Source organism: Diceros bicornis, chromosome 15 (assembly GCF_020826845.1).
Source record: "Diceros bicornis minor isolate mBicDic1 chromosome 15, mDicBic1.mat.cur, whole genome shotgun sequence".
Lineage (NCBI taxonomy): Eukaryota > Metazoa > Chordata > Mammalia > Perissodactyla > Rhinocerotidae > Diceros > Diceros bicornis.
This window is the reverse complement of record NC_080754.1, coordinates 25,948,195-25,971,326: the sequence shown is the minus strand read 5'-3', so window position 1 is coordinate 25,971,326 and position 23,132 is coordinate 25,948,195. Positions and strand designations below refer to the sequence as shown.

The 23,132-nt window shown below is 44.7% G+C and overlaps 1 protein-coding gene across 1 annotated transcript in view; it reads left to right on the top strand.

Annotated features, from left to right (window-relative positions):
* The window catches only part of HEG1 (heart development protein with EGF like domains 1), an 89,574-nt gene that overhangs the window by 36,465 nt on the left and 29,977 nt on the right, over positions 1-23,132 (top strand). Inside the window, exons 4-11 of the mRNA XM_058556524.1 lie at positions 1,779-2,132; positions 3,039-3,386; positions 6,698-6,985; positions 7,671-9,023; positions 11,675-11,794; positions 16,709-16,812; positions 19,545-19,603; positions 19,847-20,007. Coding sequence (XP_058412507.1) covers positions 1,779-2,132; positions 3,039-3,386; positions 6,698-6,985; positions 7,671-9,023; positions 11,675-11,794; positions 16,709-16,812; positions 19,545-19,603; positions 19,847-20,007 — 2,787 coding nt within the window. The remainder of the gene's footprint in view (positions 1-1,778; positions 2,133-3,038; positions 3,387-6,697; positions 6,986-7,670; positions 9,024-11,674; positions 11,795-16,708; positions 16,813-19,544; positions 19,604-19,846; positions 20,008-23,132) is intronic.

The window sequence follows — 23,132 nt, the reverse complement described above, 5'->3', positions numbered from 1 at the left end:
GGCCTGAGAAGCCAAGTGGGTGAGTGAGGATTTGGGACATATCTATATTCTGCTTTCCTTTTTTATGGTAATGTGTTTTCGTTTGTTTGTTTTTGTTTTTAAGTAGGGGTGGGTTTAGGTAGGCTGGGACTCCATTTTTGTGTCTGGGTCTTTCCGTTTCCTTGTTTCAATTGCTAGTTGTGTGGATTGCCTGCGTCTTCATTTTGTCTCATTGAGGTCCAGTGACCAGAGCTGCAGCCCGTGTTCTAGGTCTTGTACGAGAGTAAGAGGAACCTTTTTGCTTCCTGTGCTCGTGCTTTCTTTCTCTCTATAACTATATTTTATATTTATTTGTGCTTTTGGTCACAACTGCACATAGGACTTGTTCTTCAAGGAACCATTTATAATGAGAACTTCCTTCTTCTCTTTCCTGGGTCACAATTAACATTTCCAAGCCTTTCATTATATAGGTGTATAGAGTACTTTATTTTATTTTTGGCTTAAAAAGAAGAAAGGGGTCTGCTCAGTGGCTTAGTGGTTAAGTTCACATGCTCTGCTTTGGCGGCCCGGCGTTAGCAGGTTCAGATCCTGGGCGCAGACCTACACACTGCTCATCAAGGCATGCTGTGGCAGCAACCCACATACAAAAAGAAAGTAAAAATAGAGGAAGATTGGCAACAGATAGTAGCTCAAGGCCAATCTTCCTCACCAAAGAAAAATCAGAAAGACAAAACGAAGCACACTTTGGTTCTTCCCAGTCACCAAGCTTCTCTGTAGTTTATCTGTTTGGAATGAGGATTTCAATGTGCTCTTCTGAAGGTCAGTTCTCAGGGTGTCCTTTGGAAAGTTCTTTGTGGGAAGAAGCCATCAGCAAGCCACCTGTACTTCTGTGGAGCAGACTGCACGTTTTGACCAATGGTGTATAATTCAATTCTTGAGGTTCTTGACAATTAATCCAGTGTTTGCCACCCATTTCGTTAGAACAACTGTTCCCAACCTGGAGTCCCTGATCTCCTAGGGGCCCACTGGAGTAATCTGTAAGCTTGAGAGCCGGTCTCCAAAGCCTAATGAGGCTAACTACAGTAATGGAGCCGGCTTCCTTTTGATTGGAATTAAATCAAATCAGTGGGGTAACAATGAGTATCTCCTGCTGTTTAGAAGCTCTATTACTTAATAAATGCAGTTCAGTTAATAGTCTTTCAAAACATGAGGTTTACAGTGGCCTTGAGGTGGGGAATAATAAAGAACCCTTGAAGGTGACAAGGCTCAGAATTACTGTTCTAGCCGGTGTTGTTCCAACTGTTCTCTGCAGAGCCCTAGGCCTGGGGGCTGGGCACCTTGGAACGGCCCCACTTTTATTCGTTTTCATGTATGGGTTTTAATCTATAATAGCGTTTGAACAAAGGGGTTACACTGCTAAAATAAAACAAAACAAAAACGTAAACTTTATCACATGGTCTCTCCTATATAAGCTATAAGGTGGAATTCAAGAGTAGAAGTTTTTACCTTCCTCTATAAAATCCAAGGCAAATAATGTCTAGAGGCTTTCTCCTACCTTCTTTTTAGCTTGAGCTGAAGCTTTTCATTGCGCTTGGTGAAGGCCCTCCATGCTTCTCCACTTAGCTCTGTGAGGATTAGAGCTAGTGAGAGAATGAGTGTGTCAGATGTGTGTATCTACATTAGGTCCACATTATCTAGATTTATCTACCAAAGTGTAATAAACATTATTTGTATCTAGATACATCCCTGATTGTCTGAAACTCCCGAGTAGTCTTGAAGCATATTTTCTTCCATTTTAGCTTCTAAAAGTATGGAGGAGCTAAACAAATCCACTGCTCTCCAGAGCCCCTCAGTCAGTTGGATAAAGCGTGTGCACGTTGCCACCACATTCCCCGATGGTGTCCCAAGGACACTCCAGTCTTTGACCGTCAGTCCAGGACCTCTAAATGAGACAGAGAGTTTCCCCATGGACTCTGAAATTGCCACGACTTCAGCATCAGTCAATTCTACACCCTCTGAGGCAGAATTGAAAGGAAACAGTGAAGTAATCAGCAATCCAGGGGATGGGAAATTCATCGAGCCGTCCACAAAAAATGGATTTGGCCTTACGTCATCCGAGGTCTCGGTGGGATTTTGGCAAAATGATTCCCCAAGTAAGTATTCAATCTTTATTTGATCTATTATGGACATTTTTAAGTTGTTGAATTTTCTCAAAGGATCTCTTCAAGACCATTTGCAATCTCTAAAGAAAGCTGTGTTCTTAGATAACACCATCTCCTTTATCTGGCATCCCACGTTATCTCATTTTGGTTTTCATCCTTATGAGAACATTGTGAAATTAGTTGAATGAGCATCATTCCTCCTGCTTTCTTGTAGATGAGGAAACTAGGGTTCAGAGGGTTTATGTAATGAGTGCACGGTCATTTAGCTTGCTCACAGCAGTGAGCCCCCAGCCTCAGAGCTCCCACTGTTGAGTGCATCTTATTACTCTGTAGCATCGTCTTTAATGAGAACTGGCCCTTCTTTAAAACTAGCTTCAGCTATTTTATGTACAGATTAACTTTACAAATAAAATGTGCAGATATAGATATACTCCCCAAATTCATGGTTTTAGTGTACCCCCTATAGTTGATTTTTTGTTTGCTATACTTCGAAATTAGAATAATCTTTATTAACAGTAGAAGTGTTTTAGAAAAATGCTTCTGACCAAGCAGTGTATTTGGGCACATCGTATTTGTTGGACATAATGACACACTGGCTCCCTTGACCACTTTTTTGGGGAAAGAGAATAAAACATTCAAGTTACTCTGCAACTTTACACAAGCTGTTTAAAAGCTTCCCTCTTCACCAACTTTTATTTTTAGTATTTCTATCTTCCTGACACGGAAGAGTTTTGAAATAATTATTTAGAATATGAAAATGCATGTCAGGTTACACATATAGTAAATACTATACGGGGTCCTTGCAGAGGGCACCATTCCTAGAGAAGACTCACGTCTCTGTTCTGGAGGGATCTCTTTCACATCCATGTAATGGCATTTTTCTCTGACACCTCATAGCCTCCAGAGGACACCAGCTTGCCAGCAGCTCTGACGCAGAGAACAGAAGCCGCGTGTCTCCGACTGAGACTGTGTCTGGGTCCGTCCCATTGGTCACAGGTGGAGAGAGCACGGCACGCTCGTTCTTGATCGACAGCAAGACATTCACAGACGCGACAGGAAGCTCTACTTTCTATCCTGACGTTGTGAACGCTTCAGTTTTGACTCAGTTCTCAGCCTCTGCCCCACAGAGTAGAGGAAGCGACACGGCGCTGGGTGATAGGAGTTACTCTGAGCCGGCCACCGAGTCTTTGTCTTCACCTTCCTCAGAAAGCCCGAATTCCTCTGCACCTCGCGGTGAACGCTCGAGTGAGTTTCCCTTCCCAGAATGCACCACACGGAGGGGAGAGGGGCTTGCTTGGCTTGTGATCTTCTGTGGCCTTAATGAAACAGCTCCGTAGGCCCCTCTAGTTTCATTATTTCCAGGCCATTCTTCTAGCTGGTTGATACAAGTACACCTCTATATCCCCCATTTTTTCTGGTACATCTCTGAGATACTGCTGTTGCCACCTTCCCCTCCCACGCACAGCTCAGAGACTTCTCTATCTGTGTCCTTCCCTTCCTTATCGCCCACACCATACCCCCAGACCTGCCTCAATCACACAGCTTCCGGGAGGTGAAAATATCACTTTCTTGTGAGTTCACCCCAGGTCTGGGCATTCATCAACAGAAATTCTCTCTCCCCCTTTTTTTCAAACACCTTTATTGAGATATAACTCACATTCTATGCAATTTGCCCATTTAAAGTGTATAATTCAGTGGTTTTTAGTGTATTCACAACATTGTGCTATCATCACTACTATCTAATTCCAGAACATTTTTATCACCCCAAAAATAAACTCTGTACTCACCAGCACTCACTCCCATTCTCTCCTTCTCCCATCCGCTGGCGACCAGTAATTTACTTTTTGTCTCTCTGGATTTGCCTATTCTAGACATTTCATATCAGTGGAATCATATGATATATGGCCTTTTGTAGTTTTCACTTAGTGTAATGTTTTCAAGGTTCATTCATGTTGTGGCATGTATCAGTACTGCATTTCTTTTTATGCCTGAAAAATATTCTGTTATATGGATGTACCACAATTTGTTTATCCTTTTATCAATTGATGGATGTGTGGGTTGTTCCCACCTTTTGGCTATTATGAATAATACTGTTGTGAACATTCAGGTACAAGGTTTTGTGTGGATATATGTTTTCAATTCTCTTGGAATTGCTGGGTTAAATGGTAACTGTATTTTTAACCTTTTGAGGAGCTGCCAAACTGTTTTCCAAAGTGGCTGCACCCTTTTATCTTCCCACCAACAATGGCAAGGGTTCCAGTTTCTCAACATCTTTACCGACACTTGTTATTGTACATCTTTTTTTATTATAGCCATCCTAGTGGGTGTGAAGTGATATCTTGAGTAGTTTTGATTTGCATTTCCCAGCTGACTAATGAGGTGGAGCGTCTTTTCATGTGCTTGTTGGTCATTTGTATATCTTCTTTGGAAATGTCTATTTAGATCTTTTGACCATTTTTAAATGGGGTTATTTGGCCTTTTTTTAGTTGTAAGAGTTCTTTGTATATTCTGGATACTAGTCTTTTATCAAATATGTGATATGCAGACATTTCTCCCATTCTGTGGGTTGTCTTTTCACTTTCTGGATGGTACTGTTTTCAGTGCAAAAGTTTTTAATTTTGATAAAGTCCAATTTATCAATTTTAGAAAACTTTTCTTTTGATGTTCCTTCTTAATAATGTTTTTGGGTAATTTTTAAAAACAATTTTCAGCAGCCTTATCAATGTAAAGTGTATGCTGACTAAAGAAAAAATGCATTAACTTATCATTTATACTTATAATAGGTTTAAATTCTTAGCTCTCCACCACTAATAATAGCAGCTTCATTTTCTCCGTATGTGCATCCTAATTGATGAGGAAAATTAGCATTTATTGCTACTCGTGATATGGAAAAGCATATGCTTATCAGGAAAGAATACCACACATATGGGTGGAGGATATTTATGCTCTTTTATATCTGTGTATGGAAAATGCATTATCTGCCTCCTAAACAAAAGAAATCATTTTCCACCCTCACAATTGTGGGGCTCAGAATTTTGACCCTCTCAGACCAGGATCTTAGGTTCTCTAGCCTTTCCCTTCTCCATCTCTTCAGTACCCTTTGCTCTGCGTTAATGCTCAGTTGCTTCACGTGGAAAATGTGATCTCAGGGTGAGCGGATCTTGGGGTTCAGTTATAAAGAGCTAGATAAGAAATAGCCTTGTTCCTGAAACCGCCTCGCCGTGGGTTAACATGATGCTTTATCTTGTTTCCTCTGAATTACCCCAAGCTGACTCATTCTGCCATCCAGCCCTTCAGAGTTCTCAAGCTGTTCCATTTTCTGGGTTCAGATGCAGCCCCTCTGTTTCAGGTCATGATCTTCCACTTTGTTAAATTTGTAAGCCTGACACTTCATTTAACACAGCATTTACGACCTCCCCTTCCCAGGCAAGTTCCTCTTTGCCCAGAGAACTTGTGCTCAGATATGCTCAAATCTCAAGCCTCTCCTGGTGGACTTTCCGTGGGTCTCTGAAGCCCTTCAGCCTGGATCACATCACATCGCTGTCTGGGTCCTGGCTTTCTCAGTGCTTCCCAGATCACTGTGTATCCTTTCCCCATACTCATCCATCCTGTCTGTCAGTTAATGCAGACCTATCATGAAGTGAACTTACTCAACACTCAGCTGTCATCGATTTTCCATCAGGGTGTGTCCATGGGGTGTCAAGAGCTAGTCTGGTCTGGGAATAGGAATAAGAACCAGGAAAAGAGGCTGTTTTCTCATAGAGCCAGATTATGAAGTATTTAGGCCAAGAAGAATTGGACCTCATTTCCATCTGAAAAGAAGGGTTCATTTGATAATCTAATATAGTAACCTAAGATACTTTAAGCTTATAGCATAAAGCATATGCCAAAGAAAGGGGGAAAAGGATATTTATTTGTGTGTTACCTGTCCCTATTCCATCCTCATCAAGAAAATAAAACAAATGGATTAAAAAAAATAACAAGCCCACCTTTAACCTCCGACCCAATACCATTTCTCACTGATATGTTAAGACCAGTAGCTAACACTCCATGAGAATGACAGGCCCTGTGTCACTTCCTGTACGGCTGGTCTACCAGGAGGTAAAAGCCCCTGGAGTGATGTGGGCCTCCCTCCTGGGCCTCGTCATAGGGTCTGAAGGCCCAGTTGGGTTATTAGTCTTTGTCCACAGTTCACCTCCGCCACCGCCGCCACCGATTTCCCTGACAGAAACTCTATTTATTATGTGTCACCGAGCAGAAGTACGGTATTGATCCTGTCCACTGAAGTAATAAGGCTTCCCATAAATCCAGGTCGCCTGAACAGATATGCTGACATGCAGAGCCTCTTGAGGGTTCAGTCACCGATCTGTGTTTGCAAGAACAACACACGTCTTGGTTTTCCATGATGTGAGTTTGAGATCAAGATCCTGAGAAAGCACAGGGAAACATCTTGGCTAACGGAGTCCAGGAAGTGAGGCTTATTCCTGAGACTCACACACAGTACTGTTGCTCTAACCCTGCATTGACCGGCCATCCCCTTTTCTATCTTCTTGTAGCCACTGAAGACAGTCCAGAGCTGGGAGTCATTTCCGAGGCGCAGGAGGGGACTTCCGAGGGGACGTCTGGAGCCCGTGCTCATAGCCCGCACACTTCAGCCACTTCCACTGGAAACGGAGAGCGCACGCTGCGGTCTCTCACCAACGGGAGCACAACTCCTGGGGAAGCGGGGCGCTCTGTGGCAGCGCCCAGAGAAACAGAGACTGCCACTCAGCAGGGGAATGTGACCGTGACTGGTGACGCCCACCTGGTCTCGGGTTCACTGGCGGCCTCGAGTGCCTTCGGAGGTGACGAGCAGGATCTCTTCCCACATTCCTTCAGCTCATCTGTCAGTTTGCTCACAGTCCCAGAATGATTAAGTTGGCTGTCAACCCAGAAAGTACCTTACAAGCTCTTTATGAAGAGAACTTTCTGGATTCTCCCACGTCCCCCCACCCACCCCCTCCACACACTTTCCTAAAGCATTTGCCGTGTTGTCTGCCAGGATGCTTGAAATAAAGGAGACCAGCCACGCTATGGCTAAGGCCAATCTCCTGGGAAAGAAATATCTCATTATACAGAATGGAAAGTTGGGAGGGTTTTCCTTTTCCATTTAGGCATAACAATTGTTCTATTTGGGGTCTTAAGAGTTTTTCAGATACCCGTTTGCTTTTATCAAAAAAGGCATGTGGAAGGAATTTGGACCTATTCCCTATTCTTCGGCCTCTGGCCCCACTTCTCTTTTATTATTGTTTCCATTGCTGCCACCCTCTCTCCTCACAGGAGGGTAAATCTACTCAGCACGGACTCAAACCCTTCCTGCCTTCCCATACTGTCTCTATCCAGAGTGCTCCCATTGAAAACCACCTCTCCAGAGAAAGTGTTTCATCCACTGGCATTCGCAGATAGGACATTGGGAGTCTATTTTATAGTGTGTGTTCAGGAGATTTCCTGTTTGTTTAGTTGACCTAACTTTAGTTTTTCCATTTGCAGTCACTGGAGATAGCTACGATCCAGTGAGTGGCACAGACGTTGAAGAGAGGAGTTCTAGCGACCACACAGACCACACCTATGTTTCATCTACTTTCGCCAAAGGAGAACGGGCATTGCTCTCCATTACAGACAACAGTTCATCCTCAGACATAAGGGAGAGTTCAACTTCTTCTATTACGATCTCAAACTCATCACATTCAGACTATTCTTCCTCTTCTCAGGCTCAGACTGAGCAAAGTAATGTCTCATCCTATGAAGGGGAATATGCTCAGCCTTCTACTGAGTCACTAGTTCTGCGTACAGCCAACCCTCCGTCCTACACACCCACCATTAATATGCCAAGCACTTTGGTTCTTCTGAACACTAGTACTGGCTCACTTGGTGACTCATCGTCTTCTTCATCAGGGTCCCCTTTGCCTCTGCCCTCAGTGTCACAATCCCACCAGTTGTTCTCATCCACCTTACCATCAACCAGGGCCTTCACTCACCCACTGGAGTCCACTCCTGGTGCGCCCACACCGTTGTCTTCCTCACCACCACCTTCACCGATACCCCTGACAGCCTCTACCTTTGCCTCGCTGTCTGTCTCCCAGACAACCCTACCACCTTCATCTTCTACCCTGGTGCTGCCCGCAGCAAGGGACCCTCCTGTGACTTCAGTTTGGATGTCTACAATAGCGTCTGTGTCAATGCTCCCCGGTAGTCAAACAGCAGATCCTAAGAACCAGAGCAACCGACAGCATGAGCAAATCATTACGGAATCAAAGCTAGAGACCCTGGAGTCTCTGCCCACAGAGGCCACCAAAGCTGTGACAGTGAGGTCTACTCTGGGGATCCCTATGCCTCCGGCCTTAACAGAGTCTTCCACTGAGCAAACCCTTCCAGTCACAAGCACCGGCATAGCCCAAATGTCTCCAGCTTTGACAACCACCACTCTCGAGACCTCTTCTCCCCCTGTGACCACTCCCAGGCCCCCATCGAACACAGCAGCTGTGACGGCTGGCCCCACAGCAGTACAGACTACAGCCAGAAAACAGCTCTTGCCAACCAGTCCTGAAACTGTAGCACCACAAATCTCGACAGAAGGTCCTGTCACCACAAAAAGGAGCCAAGTCTATATAGATGCTACCACCCAATTGGTCTCCCTGACCAGTGTACCCACCTCAGCAAAAGAATTGACCACAGTGCTTGGCATTACAGAAGAGTACAGCCCGACGTCACATTTCCTCAGAACATCTCCTTCTCCCGAAACCACAGACGTTTCTACCACTGAAGTGCTGACTCCTAAATCTACCACCTTCGCTGCTCAGAGCAGCACGCAGCCACCAACAGCATCGTCATCTCCAGCCTCAGGTAGAACGCAGTCGCATAAGCACACTGAGAGCTGCACGGGCTCGGGATTCGTGTGAATGTGTGGCAGTGGCTGGTATTTGCAACAGTACGGTGTCTGTTCTGTGGTCTCAAATGCTTCCTGTTGAAGCACTTAAAGCATAAAAGAATGTCGTGGTGCACCTAATTTTCTCGCCTCTGAGTTACATAATTCTTCCTGAAGAAAGTGGAGAGGGTGCTATTGGCCGCATGCGACATTAGTGGATAGTACAGTTGTAGCCTGTAATGCCCTGTGATTGCAGGAGCTTTTCAAGCACGCCTTTAACTCTTCCAAGGCCAGAGCAGGGCGGTGATGCGGGATTGGAAGGTGGAAAAACTGGAGTCAGGAAGCTTTAGATGGCCTGTCTGAGACACGGAGCGAGTAGGTGCCTGCTGCCAGACCAGAGTCCCGAGCTTCTGAGTCAGTGAGCCCGCTCCCCAGCCGTCTGGGAGGCTTCTCTTGATCCAGCAGAAGTCCAGGCCCTTTGTCCCCCTAAGGTTATGTCCCTAATTGATAAATGTGGGGGAGAGGACATGTTCAAGAATAGGATAATGAGCTAACCTTTTCCCATAGTGACTGCGTGACCAGGGCTCCTTTACATCACGCTGAGGTTATCTTTACATCCACGTGGAAGTTGCTGGGACAAGGAAAATAAAACCATCCACTAAAGTGATTATCATTTAAGGAAAGGTAGAAGGAAGGAGGATGATGTAAGTTTTGATGTCATGTTCAAAATATGGGTTGTCTAGACCCAGGAAAGGAACACTGCCATGGGTGAAAGGGTGAAATGGAGACTGACGTCTTAAGGAAGAAGGAAGGAAGAGAAATGCTTTGTAGTGACTAGAGCAGGGAGCTCAGTTAGTGTCAGAGTTCTAGCCAGTCAGCCATCATCAGCCTGGGGGCTGGAGGGTCGTAAACCACCCCCACCGCCAGCCCCACAGTGCTGTGAGCACCAGTGCCTCCTGTGTACCAGCGATCTGGCACTTCCGGGAGATGAAGGGTGGATCCTTCTCCTGGCAAGTGTGGGATCCCTGCTTCAGGGCTCGCAAGCCTTCATTTCCAGAGGCCGAATATATGCCAGTACCAGATGGAACATAATTCACAAGTCTCCGTTGATGCCGGTGATAGCCGTTGCAATCATAACTGTAGGCGAGCACCATTGGGAGCGTCACTCCTGGCTGTCGATATGCTTCTTGTGACAGTGTTTGTGGATATATAGGGGCTGTGCTTCTCTAGGTGACTTTAGGTATATTAAAGTAGCAATGAGGAATAGGAACACCATCTTTGGGTTTATCCCATTTGTTTTCAGGGTTCTTCTTTTGGAGTTAGAAGTCCTAATTTCCACCTTCTTTTTTTCCCATTCTACAACTGATTTTCTCCTTGGAGATGATACAGTCATGTTGTGGGTTTTGGCTTTTCTAAGTATGTGTCAGAAGCCTCTATCAAGCAGTTATCCTATAACTGGAGTGTGACAATGCCAGTTACACAGACCAAACCGAGAGTTGTGGTCACTGCCCCTGGGAGCTGGGAGTCCAAGATGACACTGCAGCCTGTGCGTTGTTAGGGCCTGGATGAATCAGATAGGGCTCATTGTCACATCATGTAAAGAGAGGGCATTGTAGTGCTCAACTCTGATCGTTTTCCTAAATGATTGCACAGCACATGGAAGATCAGTTACATTTTGAGATTTTTGGATAAAGGGAAATCTTGCAGCAGGGAGGATGGTTGATGAGGGATCTTTTTACTCTTTAACTTGTCCTAAATTGGCATTGATTCAAGTAGAATTTTCTAAGTATCACAAAGGCAATATAATCGTCAGTCCTGAACTGAGTGACCTGTAAGCAGCGTTTGGACCGGAACCAGTTCCTGCATTCAGGGACTCAGTTGTCTAACGCTGTGTGTGTACCCACGCTAGTGCTGGTATCCAGTCCTGGAGCATCTCTTCTGCCCTCTTGGGAACCCATCCTATTTTAGTAGTGTGGCCTTTCAGGGCAAGTAAACAGAAATAAGCAAGAATCAAATATTAGCTGGGAGAATTAAGAGATAGGCAGCAAACTCCTTTCTCCTCCAAAATGTAGGGGAGTAACATTTTTAGATTAATACTCCGCTTACTTGAAAGTTAGTGTGCTTGTATGTTGTCTGCAGAATAACGTCAGACTGTCGCTGACAAGCCTCCATGATCTGGCTCCATCTTGTAGGCTCCCTACACTCCTGCCCTACTGGACCATCCATAGCTACCTAAAGACCCCTACGCTTTCCTGCTCCTAGCCTTCACTGTGCTGGTGCCTCAGCATAGAGTCCCCCCACCCACCCACCCATGTCTGCTTATGAAAGTCCTTCCAATCTTAGTCAAGATGTTATTTCAAACAGTCCTTAATTCTCCCTTCCATCAAAATCTGCTACTTTGTACTCTGTACTTCCAAATCCTGCTTCGTATTTATAGTTAGTTGTATACATGGCAGCCTCCACTGTCAATAGACTGGCAGCCCCTTGAGGACGAGGGTAGTGTCCTACTCCTCTCTGGGGTGCCCCCACACCTAGTGCCTTTTGGCCCTTAGTAAGCGCTTACTGCACTGGATTATGGTTTTGCTGTCTGCCACAAATTCAACATGGCCTTGTTTTCTCTCCTCTGCAGATGTGAATGAATGCCGCTCGAACCCCTGCCCACCCCTGGCCATGTGCAACAATACTCAGGGATCCTTCACCTGCAAATGCCCGGTTGGGTATCACTTGGAAAAAGGAATATGCAGTTTGGGTAAGAGAATTAGTCTCTCTTGGAATTTTTTCTGCACCACAATATATTTTGCAAAATAACATTTATTGTTTTCTTCCCTAATCAAAATAAATATTTGTCCAAGGTATAAACTTAAGGAATATAGAAAGAAGTGGAGGATGCTGCCTATTGTTCCACCACTCAGAGATTTAGCATCTTATTTGCGATCTTTTTTAGTGTGCGTTATATTTTTATATAGTTGAAATCATGGTATTTGTACAAACTTTATATCTCAAACATTTCCCCTGTTATTAAAAATATTATACAAACATCTTAATGACTGCATAAATATGCCATTATTTGTGCATAACACTATTTGCTTAACCATTGCACCCTGCAGTTAGGAAAAAAATATATCAAAAGGATATTCTAACCACATAGTAAAAAAAAAATTATAGAGAGAGAAAGAAAAGAAAACCCTGATTATCCTACCACATTCACACATTCTTTTCATTTTTAAAAATGATCTTCACGTTCTTGTCCACAGGCAAATACATTTTTACAAAGCTGCTGCTGTAATTGTACCTTACGATTTGTAAAATTTTGTTCCCTAATTTGATAGAGTCATGAAGCTGGTTGATTTTAGATATAGTCTCCATTTTAGAGATTAAAAAGCAAACAACCCAAATGAAAACTAAGGCCCTGATAAGGTGCTAAGTGGCCAAGCTTACACAGCTTGTTGAGGAGAGGCCATAATTCCTTCCCTCACACAGCAATGTGTTAATCATAAGAGCGTTCTTGCACATAGGGTATACCCCTGTGTTAGAGTGCCAAGTTCAATACATACGTTGTGGAAGAAATTAGAAGTGAAGGACAGGGGGCCGGCTCGGTGGCACAAGCGGTTAAGTGCATGCGTTCCGCTGCGGCGGCCCAGGGTTCGCGGGTTCGGATCCCGGGAGCACACCGACACGCCACTTGGTAGGCCATGCTGTGGCGGCGTCCCATATAGAGTGGAGGAAGATGGGCACGGATGTTAGCCCAGGGCCGGTCTTTCTCAGCAAAAAAAACAAAAGAGAGAAGGATTGGCAGATGTTAGCACAGGGCTGATCTTCCTCTCCCACACACACAAAAAAGTGAAGGACATATTGTTATCTAAGCTGGAGAAGGAAACTGGCAGGTAAATTGACGCATCTTTGAATCATCTTAAATCACCCAATGTGATGCTTAACACACAAAGTGCTCAGTAAATATTTTTTGAGAGAACAAATGTCTGTATCCTTGAAAAGTATTATTCGCATGAATTTCTTCTGCCCATAGGCTGAGTGGAGTCATCAGACCTTTTAAGAAGGTTGGTACCCTACTTTTAAATGGTAGAATTTTGAAAATTGTTTAGAATATAAGGTTCAAGTCAAAGCATTATTTAAAGAAAGAAAAATCGAGGAATATACACATCAATCAAAATCAAGAATTTCTCTTATTTTAATAGTTTATTTGCTTTTGGGTAACCTATTCCATTTAGCTACACTCTGTAAGAAATAAGCCAGGAGTTTTTGGTTTAAGAATGGAGAAGATGGAAATAATTTTGTTTTGAGGCAGTGTGGAAAGTACACTTGGCCAGGAACTCAAATGCCCGGCCCCCAGCTTCAGGGCTACCGCCTCGGGCACCACATCACTGTCCTCATCTGTAAAATCAGATTACCACTTGCTCTGCTTCCCACTCAGGGCTGTTGTGAAGATCAGATAAAATAACATACTTGATAACAAGTGTTGGCGAGGATGTGGAGAAAAAGGAACCCTCGTGCGTGGTTGGTGAGACATTTAGTGCAGACATTATAGAAAACAGTGTGGGGGTTACTCAAAACATTAAGAATAGAGAGCCAGCCCTGATGGCCTAATGGTTAAGGTTCAGTGCTCTCACCACTTCAGCGGGCCCGGGAACCAGACCACCTGTCTATCAGTTGCCATGCTATAGGCAGCTCACAAGAACTATAAGGACTTACGACTAGGATATTCAACCATGTACTGGGGCTTTGGGGAGAAAAAAAACAAAAGAGGGGAAGATTGGCAACAAATGTTAGCTCTGGGAGAATCCTTCCCTGCAAAAAAAAAAAAAAAAAAAAATAGACCTACCTTATGACCCAGTAATTCCACTTCTGGGTGTTTATCTGAAGGAAATGAAAACACTAATTGAGAAAGATATGTACCCCTATGTTCATTGCAGCATTATTTACAATAGCCAAGATATGAAAGCAACCTAAGTGTCCATCGATGGATGAATGGATAAAGAAAATTTGGTATATATTACTCAGCCATAAAAAAGAATGAAATCTTGCCATTTGTGACAACATGAATGGACCTAGAGGGTATTATGCTAAGTGAAATAAGTCAGACAGAGAAAGGCAAATACCGTATCACTTCACTTATATGTGGAATCTAAAAAACAAAATAAATGATCAAACAAAACAGAAACAGACTCACAGATACAGGAAACAAACTGGTGGTCACCAGAGAGAGAGAGTGAGGGGGGATGGGCAAAATAGGTGAAGGGGATTAAGAGGTACAAACTTCTAGTTATAAAATAAACAAATCAAGGAGATGTAATGTACAGCATGGGGAACATAGTCAATAATATTGTTATAACTGTATGGTGACAGATGGTGAGTAGACTTATGATGATCGTTTCATAATGTATATTAAAACTGAATCACTATGATGTACATCTGAAACTAATAGGATATTGTATGTCAATTAAAAGTCAATAAAAAAAGTAATAATAATAACATATTTGTGCAAGCTTTGAAAATGGTAGATTTCTCCAGATGAGAGTTATCATTTGACATTAGTCTTCAACTTTTTTTTTTTTTTTTTTTTGTGAGGAAGATCAGTCCTGAGCTAACATCCTGCTGAATCCTCCTCTTTTTTGCTGAGGACGGCCGGCTCTGAGCTAACATCTATTGCCAGTCCTCCTCCTTTTTTTTTTCCCCCAAAGCCACAGTAGATAGTTGTATGTCATAGTTGCACATCCTTCTAGTTGCTGTATGTGGGACGCAGCCTCAGCATGGCCGGAGAAGTGGTGCGTCGGTGTGCACCCGGGATCCGAACCCCGGGCCGCCAGTAGCGGAGCGCACGCACTTAACCGCTAAGCCACGGGGCTGGCCCCTGTCTTCAACTTCTTGGAGCAGAATTGAAAGCAATGAAAACAGTAAACTACTCTGAATACAAAGTAATAATTATGCATCTTTAAAAAAAATCATTTAGATAACTTATGTAAATCAGCAGTTAAATTTGACTTAAGTACAGGTATGAAGATGTAAATGGGCCTGGGAAAGTGCAGGGACTGGAAGGACTCTGTGTGATGCCATGTTCATATTCACACCGAAAGCAGAGGCAACATTTACTGTCATGTTTCAGGAGAGATCTGTGCACTTAACATTTACAATACGTATGTCTCTATACAGAGAGTCTGGGTGTAAATCTAGACCTGTGAGATGTGAAGATGAAGGAGTAGAGTGAAGGTTCTGGAAAACTGTGTGGAGTGTCCCACAGGCACCACGGATCAGGAGGAGAGCGGATCTCTTGTGTTAACAATCATCTTTCCCTTTTCAAGTCATTTAGCTTCATTGTTCATAACCATCAGAGGAACATGCAAATTAGAGCAAGCTGAAATGCTTTCATTTGGCCGAGAATGTTTTCAAAGAGCTGCCTGCTGCTCAGAAAGAGTCCTGAGCAGCTGGCTTCACTGAACTGTAGAACAAGCAAAAAGATGTTAAATAAGGATTAAGGGCTTTAGACAGTAAGGATAAGATGTTAAATGTTTTCCCTGGCTCATTTGTGGGCCTTTTTCTTAATTCAGCAGGCAAGCTTTCTGTGAAGGAGCAGCTTCATGGATTTCTGTGTTTTGGGTTTTCCTGTCCACAGGGAAAGATAAGAATTTAATATAAAGGAAGATAAGAGCCAGATATAAAGCAGGCCATACTAGTTTTTGGTTGCCTGCCCATTTGTAAGTTCCGTTTCCCTCGGGCCCAATCAGCACAAATTGATGTTAACTAGAATTTTATTTTATGAGTGAAATGGGGCTGCTTTCTTTCATGTCTGAACCCGACGATATCTTGAATATGGGTTGTTTTCATTATGTGGCTTATAATCATGGAGTCTGGCAGCCCCCTGGAGTGGGGTCCCACTACAGATGTTTGGCAGCTTTCTCTGTAGGCCCTTGGTTGTCCTAAGAATATCAGATTCCTCAAGGGGATGAGGGTGTAGAGGGGAGAGAAGAACTTGGAAGATGGGCACACATGACTTTGTATGTTAATTTTGGCCCTTGGGAGCTGGATGATCTTGGAAGTTACCTGACTTCTGGACGCCTCTTTTATCAGTGATAAAATGGGCATTTCCTCTGAGCAAGAGGAATGGGTGTTGATGGGGGTGACTCTGATGAGAAGAGAAAACCCAAAGCGTGCCCTTGAAACTGAGGACTTAACTTGGTACAGGACCTAGAGAGCAAGAGCTTTCATCTATTTAAAGCTTTATAGGGACTGACGAGCATTTTTGTCTCTAGCCCCACATCTCCCTCCCCTCCTCCTAGGATTATGTTGTTTAGGCCGGCTCATCTTTCTTCTTTGTCACAGCTCAAGTGAGCATCTATTATGTGGGAGGCCATTAGAGCGATGTCAAGAAGGCTCCTTCTCTCAGCAGCCCTCGCACATACACGAAAGGCTCCTTGGAGTCTCGCACTCAGAGGTTTACTTGGTCTGAGCCTTCAGCTCAGCTCAGTAGATGCTCACTTTACTAGAGAGGAGCCCGGAAGAGGGAGAGGTGGTCTCCACCCTCAAGGAGAAAGAAACGCACGGAGATTGTCCTGTGAGGTGGAGTGAAGCTGGATGCCCCTGAGATTTATGAACACAGCCTTGCGTAGGTCGACCTGTTGTGTGGTCTAACAGGTTATGTTTTCGTTTGCAGTCAGAACCTTCGTGACAGAGTTTAAATTAAAGAAAACGTTTCTTAATATCACCATGGAAAAACATTCAGACCTACATGAAGTTGAAAATGAGATCACCAAAATAGTAAGTTTCCTGAAAGTCTTCTTCCTTCTAGTCCTTTGTTTTCTAGAACAGATTTTATTCAGAATTGGGAACCTCCTGAGGATCAGCTGTGTCTCCTGGGCTGTTCATTTCTATTATATTTGAAAAGAAAACATGATGGTATGGTAAAAAGCCTCTTAGAAATAGAAGGGAGGTGTTGAGAACTACTGGTGCCCAGTAGAAGCGTTTCTTTGAATGTGTCCTCACATGCAGCCTTTATCAGTGCCTTAGCGTTTCTTTTCCATGTGCAGACTCATAGTCGTAGACATTTGGATGACATGTACCAAGAAGAGCTGTTGGTGAAGAGGCAAGACCCAGAAAATCCTACTATCCCATCTGCTGTTGACATGCTCTGTCACTTTCTCTCTGTGTTACAGAACTTGGGCAGAATGATGCTCTTGGGCAGAATGATGCTCTTTTTTCTCACGAGATGTTGTTATGCCGAAGGCATAACAGTTAATCCTGATTACCCAGGGTTGAGAATTCACTGCATAAATTAGCTAGGGCCATTTGATTCTTCTTCTTTCCCTTTTTGCTTACTTTTTGTGAGGAAAAAAAAAAAGAAAGAAAGAAAAATGGAAAGGAAGGAAGAAGAGGTAGAAGTGAAGCTCAGATAATAAATTTTGCCTCTCAGCTGCCACCTGAGTCTAAGATTTGGTGTTCAGAAAATTGAAATTTGCCATTAAAATAAGTTTTAGTTTCTGGCTTCCATTTTACTTGTGCTTTATGGGTAAGAGTTAGTATATTAGCTAAAACCTATAGGATTTTATAGGACTATGGATTTTATTTGCATATAATTTAGGTTTCAGTTCCATTTCTGTATCTGCTGAGCATCTACTCTGTGGCAGGCACTTAGCCAGATGCCTCGTGCCTGTTAGAGGTGTTGCCAACACTGTTACAGAGGGAAAACTGGGAGGCCCTGGGTGTTAATGACATTGCCCGAGTTCACACAGAGCAAGTGCTAATTTAGGGAACAGTCCACTAGGCCTACCCTCACTTCTGACACCAGTTGCAAGTTTGGAGATCCCCAAGACTACCCTTGGTTTTGATAATACACTAGAAGGGCTCACAGATAATGCTGAAAGCAGTTATACTCATGGTTATGGTTTATTACAGTGAAAACATCCAGATTACGTCGGGTAAGGAAAGAGATACGTGGGGCAGAGTCTAGGAGATTTCCAAATTTGGTGTCCTCTCCCCATGGAGTCATGGACAGCGTTAACTCCTCTCGGCAACGATGTGAACAATATTCACGGAGTATTGCCTACCACGGAAGCTCACCTGAGCCTTGATGTCTAGAGGCAATACATAGACATAGTCAACTGCCCATATGGCTGACCTCAGTCTCCAGCCCTTCTGGAGACTGAGCCTTGTAACCCAAAGCCCCCGCCATTAATCACATCGTTAGACTATCTGGAGTGGCCCAGCCCCTCCAGGTAAACAAAGCAGGACATTCCGGAGGCTTAGAGTTTGCCTCCCAGGAGCCGAGGGCCAGACCTCTCTTTGGACAAGGTTAAATTCTTTACTATACAGCAGGGTTTTACGTCTGCTGACCCTATACTTGCTGTTCTTGTCACTCTACCACAGCTGCCTCGTGGATGTGCTGTAGGTCAACATTTCCTTCCAAATAGTATGGGGGCTTAGAACACCATGCAGAGGTACAGTCTTACCCATTACACAGTGCTCAAGTGACTTGCGTGACTCGTTAATTTTTACCCAGTATCAACGTATGATTTATTTGTGAGATGGCATTCCCACCCCCAAGAAATAGTGAAGATTTAGGCCGTGACTGGAGAAGCCACTCAAGTGGCCTTTCCCAACATGCCACCCTGGTCTGAAATGTGCCATTTCTGTTTTTACCTGGTGAAAAAGTTTAAGTAATAATAATAATAAATCATTGCCTATCAGAATATAAAGCAATGTCATACAAAGCCAAAAGGGTTTGATAGCATCCTATGTTTGAATCCGTTTTATGAGGGTGAGATGTGTCTGACACATGGGCTTTGAAGACAGGTGGGTCTGCATTGGTCAAGGTATTGAGACTCTCTGTTGGTAAAAGGAATCCCCAGCCCCTGCCGTGGGGGGAGTGGGGATGCAGGCATGGTCCTTCACGCCCTAGAGGGATTTTCTGCTCTTTCCCAGGGCACAAGGCAAACACGGGAGAGTCGCTCTTAATTTGCTCTCAACAAAAGGGCTCTTGGCCCTGTAATGTAATGTCCCATGGAGAGCCTTTGTGAAGAGGACCTATCTTTGAGTTAGGTCAACTCATTGTAGATGATGAGGGGTCTGTGTAGGGCCTGCCAGACCTGGGGTAGCCAACAGGAACCCAGCCTTTTCAGTGAGGCTGTTCACTATGCAAAGTCCAAATAAACAGTTGCCTCTGAGTTTTTTGAAACCCTGGGTCTTAGAAGAGATCTGCTCCTTTGAAGATGTTTTGCATCCAAGGGTGCTGTTCTGAACATCATTTCCTGCCAAGATTTTCTCCACTGATTTACTATCTGCCTCTCTCCCTTTGTACTCATGGGACAACAGAATAAGAGCAGAAAGGCATTTAAGAAGGGAACAAAAAAGGGACACCACTCCCATGTAAAAGCTGCCTGCTAATAACTTGATGGCTGGAAAATGCCTAGTTTATTCTGAAAAAAGGAAATTGGTTCTAGGTCCAAGGCTTTTGTTTAACTCCCAGTTAACAACAAACCTCTTCTTCCTTTCAGTTAAATGTGTGTTTTTCAACATTACCTGGTTATACCCGATCCACAGTTCATGCTTCTAAGTAAGTAGCAGAATTACATTTGTTTGTGAACCAGTCTCGAGAAAGGGGAGGATGTTCCGACATGGGTGGTAGCAGCAAAACTGGGCCCTGTTCTGACTAAACCCTAGAGTGATCCAGGCCAAGGTCACTGGACCTTCATGCTCTCCCATGCCCTCGCTGGAGAATGGAGACACTCATTTCCCAAAACCTCTGGGGCCCACATGTCGCTTTAGGACAATTAAAACCTACACACTTTGCCCATAGGGAGTCCAGCGCAGTGGCTGTGTCACTACAGACCACCTTTTCCCTGGCCTCCAACGTGACTCTCTTTGACCTGGCCGACCAGATGCAGAAATGTGTCAACTCCTGCAAGTCCTCTGCTGAGGTCTGCCAGCTCTTGGGATCTCAGAAGCGGATCTTCAGAGGTAAGACAGAGGCCCTCTGAGAGGACCCCACCCATACAGTTAGGCACAGACCTAGGGTAGAAATGTAAGGCATTTGGGGCTCAGGCCCAAGAGCTCGTCACATGCCAGCCTATCTTTGAAAGGGATGTTAAGCAAGAGGCCTTCGTGTGTATGCACCTTTGTGCACACATGCATGGACACACACGCGTGCCCACACACACACACACACACACACACACACACACACTCCTGTGCACACAGCCTTGAAGTCACCCGGTCCTTGGCATGCTCCCTCTTCTGTTTCTTCTATGCAGCAGTGGTATAGGAAGGGATATGGGAGCTGAAGTCATGAAGCAGAAATCACTCTTCTTTCCCTTAAAAACTTCCTTCTCTCTCTGGGGAGACAGAAATTCACACACAGAATGTACATGCTTGTCAATGACCCCAGACCTTCATCTGTGATATACTGTTAAGTGAAAAAAGCACATGCAGTGTTACCCATCTTTTTGTTTGTTTGTAAGTTATAAATGCATAGAAACAAGACTAGAAGAATGGGGGCCAGACCGCTCACTGTGCTATTCACAATCATTTCCCTTTTCTTGTTCTTGCTTTATCTGTGTTGTCAGAAGCTTCTCTGGTGCATCTAGTGTGAAGCAGATGAACCAAGAGATTCGAGATGACAAGTTCGGAAGGCAAATTTGGATCTTGAAGGCGAGGTTTTGCCTCTGGGATGGGAAAACTCTGCTGGAATCAAAAGTGCTTCCTCCCAATGAGGGCTTGTCCCTGCTGCCGTCTCATCACTGATCAGAGGGGGCTCTGGGTAGCTCATTTTACTACACAGTTAGGACTGGCAAAGCCTGTAGAATCTGTGTAAACCTCCCCTTCTGGTGTCCAGATGCTGGATGTGAGAGGCAGGTAGCAGGCCTGATGCTCTATCTGCTGGTAGATCAGGGGACGTTCCGGTGGGTCAGGGCTTTGTGAGTGCTTGTGCCCAGAGCTCTCCTCATGGGCTGTGCGTTGCAGAGCCTGGGAGCCTGGAGTTAACCCTTCACTCTGGAATAAACGTGGCCGCTTTAGCCCATTTCGGGGCTAGTTATTCATTTGGGGGGGAAAAAAAGAGCTACAGAGCCGGTCTTCCTCAGCAAAAAGAGGAGGATTAGCATGGATATTCGCTCAGGGCTGATCTTCCTCACCAAAAAAAAAAGCTAAACTTTCTAGAGTTGAAGTTGCTGTCATTCAGCATCGTTGGGGAATTAGCTAAAGAGTTCATGCCCCATTATACCGTGCTCTAAATTTTGAGACCAGAGCTCCTTAGTTTTACTTTGTTTCTCTTGCCAGCAATTCAAGGCTACCCATTTTTCTGCCCTAGTGAGTAGGAAGGGGACCTTTCAATTCACCAAACACTTATGGAGTACATCCTGTGTGGTCAGCGTCATACCAGGTTACTTTTTTGTCCCCAGTAGATGCATTTCATGCCTTGCAAACCCAGTGGCCAGACATCTGGCCTAGCTCAGAGCTCTGCCCACGCTCAGAGCCCCGTTCTTCTGACTGCTTGGATGTGGCTTATGGGAAAGCCCCTCTCTTCCTTGCTGAGGTCTCATGCTTTTTTTTAAGACTCTGGTTTTTTAGAGCAGTGTTAGGTTCACAGCAAAACTGAGAGGCAGGTGCAGAGATTTCCCATGCACTCCTGCCCCTACACGTGCTGGTCCCCATTCTTTACCTCTCCTTGCACAGCCCTTGAGAAGAAAGCTGGCCACACATCGTGGTGAAAACAGGCTCACTTCTCTGCTTTTCCTCCCAGGCTTCTCTAGGTTTTGCCAACACACCCAGCTCGGTCTCTTGCTCACCTTTCTGAGCGCTAGAGAGGTGGGCTTGCCAAGCAGGAGCCTTCAGCTTCTGACGCCTGGGCGTTTCCAACATGTGGGCAGCGCTGGGCTACTCTAGACGCTGCCGTTGGAAAGGCAGGTTTTCCCCTTCAATTCACAAAGTATCCAGAGAACTGCAGCTCGCGTGTCTCCAGAGGTTTAGAGTCTTTGGAAATCCCCCAGGGAGTGTCTAGGCTTTGATTTACATAAGTTCTCATTGTCTGTTTGGCGGATGTTATGCCCAGGAAAGAACATGGGAATTGTGGATGTAGAAGAATCACATCGCCTAGCTTAAAATGAAAATGGGATTATACGTGGTTCCGTTGGATGGATTTATGACAGAATGTTCTTTGAGAATTTTTAGGATAGCAACCCCTCCGTTGCAGAGGCTGGGCCAGCTCTTCTTCTCCTGCATGAACCTGCTTCTGTACATGGAAGCGTAGCTTCAGCAGGGCGAGTAGCACTTGCCAGCAGCCTGGATTAATGGGCAGGATGGGAGGAAAACATGACATTGGCTTCCAGAAAATATCTAATCAGGCCAGGCAACTCAGGCTGGCTGCTGGACAAGGCTAGGGCCGGCCTGGGCCGCCTTTTGCTCTGGAGGGATTTCTTTATATTAAGGGTTGAGGGCTGGCAAAGTCTTCAGAAAGTTCAGATGAGGGACTGTGGAGGTTGAACCTCTCTGCTGCCAGCTTCGCAGTGTTTGCCTGGTGAGATTTTCCATTTTTTATTTTTCTCCCTTAAATACAAACTTTTCACAATAAACAAAGGAAATTCTATCACACACACAAATAGACTTCTGATTTAGCATGCCAACTTCCACCGATAAAGACAGGAAATTCAGCATTGAGAACTAAAGCTGTGTCCTAAACTTACCTCCCTGTGACCAGCCGTCCACCAGGTCTCAGCTCTCAGGGCTCAGGAAAGGAGGTGGGTGTCTGGACCCCTGTGTGGGTGTCTGCTCGCGTCACTAGAACCGGCCTGGGTGGGGCAGTTTTGCTATGTTAAAAGCTGGTACCTGGTTTCTGAATAGGTTGGTGTCTTCCTTACGGTGGGCGAGGGGAGATCATGCCTCACTGCACAATGTACACATTGCCCTTGTGTGGCTCTCTCCCCTCCTGACCTTGCTGGTGCCTGCCGACAACAGGGGAGATCAGTCTTGCCTTGCCCTGTACCTGGGTGTAAGTTACTGTTCACTGTCTGGTTGGTTTCATATTTTTCCTTACTGTCTGTGTACCCCAATTACATGTGTCTTTTTTGTCGAGCCTGTCTTAGATGGTA